This window comes from Procambarus clarkii, chromosome 20 (genome assembly GCF_040958095.1).
Source record: "Procambarus clarkii isolate CNS0578487 chromosome 20, FALCON_Pclarkii_2.0, whole genome shotgun sequence".
Classification (NCBI taxonomy): Eukaryota; Metazoa; Arthropoda; class Malacostraca; order Decapoda; family Cambaridae; genus Procambarus; species Procambarus clarkii.
Window position 1 is genome coordinate 17,733,227 of NC_091169.1, and position 9,919 is coordinate 17,743,145.

Sequence of the window (9,919 nt, forward strand, 5' to 3'; positions counted from 1 at the left end):
GTTGCTACTCTAGTTACAGGTGCTCCTGTTGCTACTCTAGTTACAGGTGCTCCTGTTGCTACTCTAGTTACAGGTGCTCCTGTTGCTACTCTAGTTACAGGTGCTCCTGTTGCTACTCTAGTTACAGGCGCTCCTGTTGCTACTCTAGTTACAGGTGCTCCTGTTGCTACTCTAGTTACAGGTGCTCCTGTTGCTACTCTAGTTACAGGCGCTCCTGTTGCTACTCTAGTTACAGGCGCTCCTATTGCTACTCTAGTTACAGGTGCTTCTGGTACCATTGCTTTGACTACAATGGATTTTGTTGATAAAGTTACTTCAGCGACTGTTAACGGTGCAGCCGTTACTGTTACCGTTGTCTCTGCTGCTACATCTGTTTCTGCTGCTACATCTGCCTCTGCTGCTTCATCTGCTTTTGCTGCTCACGTTGTTAACTAAGCGGCAACCATTCCAGCAGTTAATTTCAAAAACTGATCTAGGTACAGCTGCTACTTCGCATGTCTGTGGTAGGGTGCTGCTGCTGCTGCTGCTGCTGCTGCTGCTGCTGCTGCTGCTGTAGCCACAGGTGCTCTTTATGTTGACATATTGCTGTTGGTATACGGGTGCGAGTTTTGAGCGACGCCCCTTCAGCTACGGACATGCGCTCCTGCAGTAAGGGGAGTTCCCGCTTTGGCATATTTCTGCTGTTTCTCCTTGTTTACTGATTTCGTCGAATTTCCGTAAAAGATTCCTTGATATTTTGTGAATGTTTTGCATATGGTGTTAAAAATTAACTTTACTTTTAATTAGGGGGAAAATTTAAATTAACTATGCTTGTTTTAGTTGTTGTTGTTGTTGTTGTTGGTCATGTTCTTTAGTGATAATAAATTCCATTTGAGGTAATACAACTGTTTTATTATTTTGTATTAGTTTGTTCATTTACTAGTTTTCCCTTAATTGTTATACTTAAAACCCTAATTTATTTTTATTTGCTGATAATTAGTTGAAGTTCTAATTGTTTGTTCCACGAATGATCAATTTTGTTTTGTGATTTACGGCTAATTGCGTAAATTAGCCACCTGAGCTGTGTGACCAAGTTGAACCCAGACACACACCTGTACTGACATCACACACACACACACACACACACAAGCACACGCACACACACACACACACACACACACACACACACACACACACACACACACACACACACACACACACACACACACACACAGATACACACACACACACACACACACACACACACACACACACACACACACACACACACACACACACACACACACACACACACACACACACGCACACACACACACACACACACACACACTCACACACAGGGGGCCTCGTAGCCTGGTGGATAGCGCGCAGGACTCGTAATTCTGTGGCGCGGGTTCGATTCCCGCACGAGGCAGAAACAAATGGGCAAAGTTTCTTTCACCCTAAGTGCCCCTGTTACCTAGCAGTAAACAGGTACCTGGGAGTTAGTCAGCTGTCACGGGCTGCTTCCTGGGGTGTGTGTGTGTGTGTGTGTGTGTGGTGTTGGGAAAAAAAATAGTTAGTAAGTTAGTAGTTAGTTAGTAAACAGTTGATTGACAGTAGAGAGGCGGGCCGAAAGAGCAAAGCTCAACCCCCGCAAAAACACAACTAGTAAACACACACACACACACACACACACACACACACACACACACACGCACACACACACACACTCACACACACACACACGCACACCAGGGGGGGGGGGGTCTAGTAGGTCTAGTAGCTGAGTGGACAGCGCGCAGGAATCGTAATTCTGTGGCACGGTTAGATTCTCGGACCAGGCACAAGCAAATAGGCAAAGTTTCTTTCACCCTCATGCCACTGTTACCTAGTAGTAAATAGGTACCTGGGAGTTAGACAGCTGTTACGGGCTGCTTCCTGTGTGTGTGTATGTGAAGAAAAAAAATAGTTAGTAGTAAGTAACAGTTGATTGGTTGTTGAGAGACGGGCGGAAAGAGCAAAGCTCAACCCCCAGCAAGCAAAACTAGGTGAATACAACTAGGTAAATATAACTAGGTGAATACACACACACACTCGAGAACCCCTAAGATATTTTGGAGAGTCAATGAGCTCTTGACCAGCTTGGAGAGCTGGGCAAGTTAAGGTTTTGATATCTTTAGAAACTCTTACTCTGTGAAAGAAGTGTCAGTACTCTTGAAGACATTCTCAAGGAAGTCACACCAATATGATATATCTTTAGAAAAGTCCGTGAGCAGGGCGGTGGGATCGAACTAGCGTCCTGGGACACCCCAGATGCACCCCTTAAAACCACTTGGACTGGACGGTAGATCGACGGTCTCGCTTCTTGCAGATCAGCGTTCAACCCCCGATCGTCCTAGTGGTTGGGATCTATTCCTTTCCCCCATCCTATTCCAAATCCTTATCCTGATCCGTTCCAAGTGCTATATAATCGTAATGGCATCCTATTTATATTCACCCAAACTCATTCATATACATGTCTAACCTACGCTTGAAACAATCCATTGATCAGACAGTCTTTACTGAATGTCTACCTGAAGCCTGATTTTTATTATTTATGTCTGTGTATTTGTATTGAGTTATACAAGATTTTGTGTGTGTATTTGAGTGTACGTTTAGTATAATATTGGCTATAGATGTACAGATAAAAATATGTATATTTATCATCCAGAATATTCAGTAGTATGTGGATTGTTTGATACGTGAGTAAATATCTATGAAGATATTTAGGTCAGATATTTATTTAGATATTTAGATATCCAAGAGGTTAGGAGTGTTTTGCATTAGACAACCGGTTGCCAGGCAGGCGGATCCAAGAGCTAGTATTCGACCCTGCAGGCAACAACCAGGTGAGTACATACACTCCCCATTCACCTGTGTACGGGATGAGTACGGTGAGGATAGCTTGAGTTGCTTCACTCACTTTTGCCTGTTATCGTATCTCATTAATCCTATTTTAGTTCCAATTGATGAATTCAACGAAGCTGCAACGAGTAATCTGTGAGGGGCTTGAAGCATCGCTTCATCTGAGCAGTCTGCAGAGATGAAGCGATGTGCAGACGCACACAGATTTTTTTTCAATTAAAAAAAAATAGTTTTTTATATTTAACAATTTAAAAAAATCAAGTTTTTACATTTTTAATTTTCCAATATAATGGATTTTCCAATTTAATGGATTTTCCAGTTTATTTTCGTTTTCCAGTTTAAAGGTGGTCACTCTATTGTAGCTGTGAGCGGGTAGAGGCGATTGTGTGGGTGTGTGCCGGTAGTGGATATGTGGGGCTAGTCCAATATGCCTCTGTTGTTGATGATGTTGCTGTTGCTGCTGTTGTTACTGTTGCTTCAGTTGCTGCTGTTGTTACTGTTGCTTCAGTTGATGCTGCTGCTGCTGTTGCTGCTCCCGCCACAGACGATGGTGCCACAATGAGAGATATTTGAAATGAAAACAATAACACTGGCCCTCCATATCATTATCTTCAAGAATTCTCTTCTCAATTCCGCTCTCAGGTCTTTTTCGAAAAGTCTTTCATCCACATTGTTGACATTTTTTCTCATTCAGGTTCCTTTCATCTTCTATTATTTAGTTCTTCACTTTACAAAAGGCGTTTCGGGTTTCCCTAAAGTTTTATGCATTTCTTTTGGCTCATTAATAGTGATCTCGACTCTATTCTGCCTCCTCGTTAGCGTTTCTTAATTTCAAAATTAAGATGAAAAATGAAAAAATTTCATTTTTCATCGCTGCTTCTCTCTCAATCTCTAAATATCCAGTCCATCTTCCTGTTTTGGTAGTACTTATAGTAACGATGAGGACCATAGTACATATACCGACGTATTAACGCAATTAGAAAGTAGAAATAGTACATATTGAATTTGGACAGACAGGGAAAGATGTTCTATTAGTGTTGCAAAAACTAAACTAACCTAACCTAACCTTCCTTGGCCTAATACATGATATCTGAGGCTTAGTATAATACATATGTGTGCTATACTGGGCCTGGGAATATTTAGGTTTGTATTTTATCGTCATTTTTTCCGGACGCTTTAAAAGGTAATAGTACGAAATTCTACTATCTAATTCCTTAGTACGTCAATGTTTGTACTATGGTGCACAGAGATACATAATAGATTTCTCTAAACAGGAGGATTGAAATATCTAGTTTGCCTAATATCTCTGTTTTCTGTGTCTAGTGGTGTCACGAGTCTCACCGGTTAGAGTGCCACCTAGGACCTCCTAGGTGGTCCTAGGGGCCACCTAGGACCACCTAGAACCACCTGTGACCTTGACTCCGGTGCCTGCAGGTATAGACAGGCACGGATTAGAGGGAGGGAATAGAACTATGAGATATTCTAAATCCTCGCTATTAGTAATGGCCAATTTCTAATGGCACAGTGGGAAGCATAATAATGGAAGAAATACCAGGTCGCGAGTAAAGGGTCACGAACTAACCGGAAGGGCTGATTAAGGGGGATGGAAGGGAAATGTTCAACACACTTAGAGGAAAGAAGTGAATAGGAACCCAAGGAGGAAGGTTTCTATTCCCTTCTCTTCTCACACCCTCCACACCCTACACCTGGCTTCACCATTAACACAGTCTCTCACCATCAAACTTTAGAGCATCTTTCATTACAATTATCACCTTTCCAGACACTAACTAACGTGGGAACTGTCATCTTCCTTCGCATTCTCTCGGAGGCAAGAACCCAAAAAATATGGTGTTTTCTGCCTCTCGTCATTTTTATTCACCTTTTGTCGTAATCCTCTGAACAAACTTGTAAGGAATTTTCATTGTGACTTATTTTTCAAGCGGGAAAGTCTTATTTTCAAGTAGGAAAGTCTTATTTTCAAGCAGGAAAGTCTTATTTTTTCAAACAGGAGAGTCTCATTTTTGAGCAGGACAAGGTTGAGCTTGAACTTCTTTGTGTGTTAAGTTCTAAAGTGAGAAATAAAATTTAAGCATCTCGGGTTTTGTCTTCATTCCCTCCTGGCTGCTCAAGTTGGCTTCCTCTCTAAGGTAATTATCTCAAGAGTCACGACCATTTATTTGACTGTTGACTATTCTCTTTTGATTCTTGGCCATTGCCTGAAAATTCTTGGCCATTCACTTAAGATGCATAGCCACTGATTTAAGGTTCTTGGCCATTCACTAAATATTCTTAGCCATTTACTGAAAGTTCTTGGCCATTGCCTGAAAATTCTTGGCCATTCACTTAAGATGCATAGCCACTGATTTAAGGTTCTTGGCCATTCACTAAATATTCTTAGCCATTCACTGAAAGTTGTTGGCCATTGCCTGAATATTCTTGGTTATTCACTGAAGGTTCTTGGGCATTGCTTGAATATTCTTGGCCTTTGAAGTATTTAGCCATTGCCTGAAAATTCCTAAAGTTTGCTCTAGCACTCTCGACAATTACTTAGAGTTTAATGACCATTCTGGTCTAATAAATGGACTTGTTTAATTGACTAATTACAGGATTAACCATCTAACTTAAAAAAAAATATAATAGTTAACAGTGGGCTCTGACCTAAACTGGCTAGTTGTACTAGTTCAGACTAGGACTCAAATAGTCCTCCTAATAGAACGTCGTATTTTGACGCATGCTCTACCTAAGGACAAACATTATCGTACTAGAAAATGGTAGCGGCAGGCAAAATGAACATACGTTTTCATTTTTGTTTTTGAACGTTTTCTGTTTTGCATCCTCTGGCAGGTTAGGACAAGGGCACATTAGTACGACCGTTTCTTGACGTTGGTAAACTTTAGGAGGACGGGATGGAGGCTAACTCCATGGATGCACTTTACCGATTTTGAATTCACGGTCAATTTTGTTCATATACAAAATAATATATTTTGGTTCTGTTGGCAATTATTGGTATAATGTGGGTGAAGCTTTTACGTAGTTGGGATTCGAACAGAGGACCTTAGTGAAGCACTGTTCAATAAAAGTTCGAACATCACCAGTTGTGAGTCGTTTGTAAAGTTGTGGGAAATTTCCACACCTGTTTATGCCTTATAATATTTATATAAATGCATTTGTGTATACACCAATAAGATGCATCTTCCGTTGATGTGCTATTTTCACTAAATTTAATGATAAAATATATCATAACCTTAAGTCGAAGAATTATAGGTAGTCGAGTTATAGGTCCATCTATCAGGATGATGGATGGACCATCCATCAGTCTCTGGAGACTGATGGATGTTAAGAGTTATAGGTAATTCCTATTGGTTATTATTGTATTAAAATTCCTTGTGGCATAACAAGGAACTTATGCAAGAACGTTATTGCCTAATTGCATAAATTCACATCTTTGACTAAATAATTATTGCGTGTGGCCTAAGTACCAGTTAATGCATAAATCTTAATTATAAATTAGAATTAATAAGATTCTAAATGGAGCTAATTTAATATCCTCGTCCTTCCCGGAACTATATAAATAATTACGCGTCTATGAACGAACCGGCGGGGGGGGGGGGGGGGGGGGGGGGGGGGGGGGGGGGGAAGGGGGAAGCAATCTGGACCAGGACGCTGGCAGATGCAACCCGTCCTCAGACCAAGTCCATTCCATCCAGCGGTCGACCCCAAAGACGCATTCGTCCATTTTAACATGGTATTCATTCACAACAGGAATTTTCTTAAATTTAAACTAATGTTATTATATATTAGCATATATTGTGCCTATTTAAGCATTGGTTAGGCGAGTTGTTTAGGTTCTGTTCGCGATTATTTGTATGTGTAGTACGTGGGTGAAACCTGCCCGAAACGCTTTGCGTAATAGTGGCTTTAGGCATTGTATGTACTAGCTCTATCTATAAAGCCAACAAACTTTGTAAAATCTCTTTATGTATGTACCTTTGCCTAAATAAAAATTATTATTATTATTATTATAAGCATTTATAGCGTTGTGGTTCGATCAAAATTCGTCAGTGAAGCACTTGTTCCGAAAGTGTTCGAACGAAATCAGTTGTGAGTCGTGTGTAAACCGCTTTTCATTCGTAAAAAGGTTGGGGGGGTGGGGGGGGGGGGGGGTTGGCGGGTGCATGGAATGGACTTTGGCCGTTGTTTGTGAGGCAGCCCGTCGTCACAAAAGTCCAAAGTCCGAAAGTTCATAAAACATAGACTTTTGTTTATGGACGCTGCATGGCTAGGCTGATTAGCATCACCTTGTTTACGATTGAAAATGTTCTCGAATGAATGTTTTGCAGCTTATTTATAGAACAAAAACAATGACTAATAAACAGATAGGAATATATATATATACCTCATAGGATTCAACCCCTTCTGTTAGCATCTGATGAATGTCTTCGTCTCGCCCTGACTATCTGATAGATACTTCTGATAGATAGATAGATAGATACCATCGGATTAGAGCCCCTCCACTGATATGATTAGATTACGATGCCGTGATTGATGATCTCCTCCCTGATCCTTATAGATAATTAGGAACAGCTCGCCAAGCCATTACCAAGCGCGGTAATGGCTTGATGGCTTGGCACTTTCCCCCCCCCCTCATAGTTCCCTTCCCTTCGCTAGCTGGCTCATAGTTCCTGAATGGATCGGGTGGATATACTGTACCCGAACGTGTGGTTATACTCGGACCGTGTGGATATATTCGACTGTGTAGATATACCAGATCGTGGGGGATGTAGCAGATACTTTGATGGATGATAAAAATTGCGAATTTTTTCGAGTAAATGTAATTTCTATGATGCGTTTGTTTTTAAAAACCTCGCTTGTGTGCGTGTCAAATTTCGTGAGTGTGTGTGTGTGTGTGTGTGTATTCACCTAGTTGTATTCACCTAGTTGTGCTTGCGGGGGTTGAGCTTCGCTCTTTCGGCCCGCCTCTCAACTTTCATTCAACTCTTACTAACTACTAACTAATTTCTCCCCCCCCCCCGCCCAGGAAGCAGCCCGTAACAGCTGGCTAACACCCAGGTACCTATTTACTGCTAGGTAACAGGGGGGGCATCAGGGTGAAAGAAACTCTGCCCAGTTGCTTCTGCCTGGTCCGGGAATCAAACCCGGGCCACAGAATTACGTGTCCTGCGCGCTGTCTACTCAGATACCAGACCTCCACATGTGTGTGTGTGTGTGTGTGTGTCCGTGTGAGTGCGTGTCCGTGTGAGTGCGTGTCCGTGTGAGTGCGTGTCCGTGTGAGTGCGTGTGTGTGTGCGGGGCATAAGTGGGTTGGCAGATTGCCTAAAATTGAGTGGGCATTCGGCAGTAATGCCTCCATGGTAATTCCGTTAAAGCAGTTATTAAAGGCACTATCTCATAAAAGTCGTTCATTACAGCGTATCTCAGCGCTTCTCTAACTGGTTGTTTTAACTAAACTAATTAAAAACTAAACGAAAAAAAGAACATACAATAATTTGCGTACCCAACAACACGTGAAGAACGACTATTATCGTACTCGAGCAACCCATTGAGTGAAATTGGGTAGGTGAAAATATTTTTTGAAATTTAGTGTTATTTCCCATAGAACCTCGACCGTCTGTGCCAGATTATATAAGGAAACACACACGTGTGAACGATATATATATTTTCCTATAGTGGAACTTTGGTTACCTTGGCAACCAGAGAGGTGGGAAGTAAACAAACTTTGGCTTCTTAAGTTGAATAGAATTGTCGTGGGAGATGTTCGTGGAAATAACTTGAAGATCCCGCAGGATGTAGCCAAGGACTCTACGTCAAGCCTTTTGTGCTCCTGCCACGATTGGACTCCTCCACCCCCTCCCCCAGCTCCTCTGAATCACCCCTCCCCCCCCCCTCTCCCTGCTCGAGATCACCCCTACACTACACCTCCCTCCCCCCCCCCCCCTGACCTCTCTGTAATATTTTCCTCTTAGAGCTTCGCCCACATTATCAGGTCACTTAGTAAAATATTTATTCTCACTCTCATTAGACCCCTTTCCATTAGACCCCTTCCATTAGACCCCCCATCCCATTATACCCCTCCCATTAGACTCCGACTCACATAATAAACAACTCTATTAAACTTTCCCCTCCTATTATAAACCTCTCCTATTAAAATTCTACCTATTTTTAGTCTCTCTTCCCATTAGAATCCCATTTTAACAGAATCCCATCAAAAGTCCCCTTCCTAGAACCACCTCTCTCATTTGACTTCTCTTCCATCAGACCCCCCTCCCATTCCATTCCCCCCATTTTAATACTCTCGCCTCCCACTATTCCAGCCCTCATTATCAAGGCACTTTGAAATATATTTATTGCAGTTGAAATTTGTGTTTTTGTTTTTGTTGTCCGAAAGTGTACTTGATTTTCCATCATTTTTGGCGAGTCTTCGCTTCCACTTTCTCTCGTGGATGAGATTCGACGAAGCTGATCATATTTTTGCTCTAAATTCGTTCTCCAAACTTTTTTTTTATGAATACATTTGAATGGAAAGTATAGGAAAGCGTGAATTGCTTGAAAGAATTTCGGGTATCAGATGTAAGAACTTTTTAGATGTTTCTCGTTATTAAACGCTACTCGAATATATATATATATATATATATATATATATATATATATATATATATATATATATATATATATATATATATAGACATTCTCGTTGTCGAACCACCGGACTGCACTCTTCTGGGTGCCCCCATTGGCCCACGAGCAATCGAGGAGGTCCTGGCTGCAAAAATCACTGACCTAAAGAGAATGCAGGACAGGATTGACAAGATTGATGCCCATGATGCTCTCTTTCTCCTTACAAGATGCCTGTCTCTCCCTAAGTTGACCTACTTTCTGAGATGTTCTCCATCCTACAGCAGCCCTAAGTTAAATGTGTATGACACCCTTCTGAGGTCCATGCTGGTGAAAGTCCTGAACCTGCCATTGGACGACTCTCAGTGGGAGCAAGCAACCCTTCCTGTAAGACTCGGCG

The 9,919-nt window shown here is 41.7% G+C and overlaps 2 protein-coding genes across 7 annotated transcripts in view; both read left to right on the top strand.

The window, feature by feature from the left end:
- LOC123755255 (mRNA decay activator protein ZFP36L3-like) overlaps window positions 1-435 on the top strand; it is a 1,173-nt gene extending 738 nt beyond the window's left edge. The window contains exon 1 of the mRNA XM_045737706.2: window positions 1-435. This exon is cut by the window's left edge and continues 738 nt beyond it. Coding sequence (XP_045593662.2) covers window positions 1-435 — 435 coding nt within the window.
- LOC123755258 (putative neural-cadherin 2) overlaps window positions 1-9,919 on the top strand; it is an 872,905-nt gene that overhangs the window by 231,577 nt on the left and 631,409 nt on the right. The window lies entirely within an intron of this gene.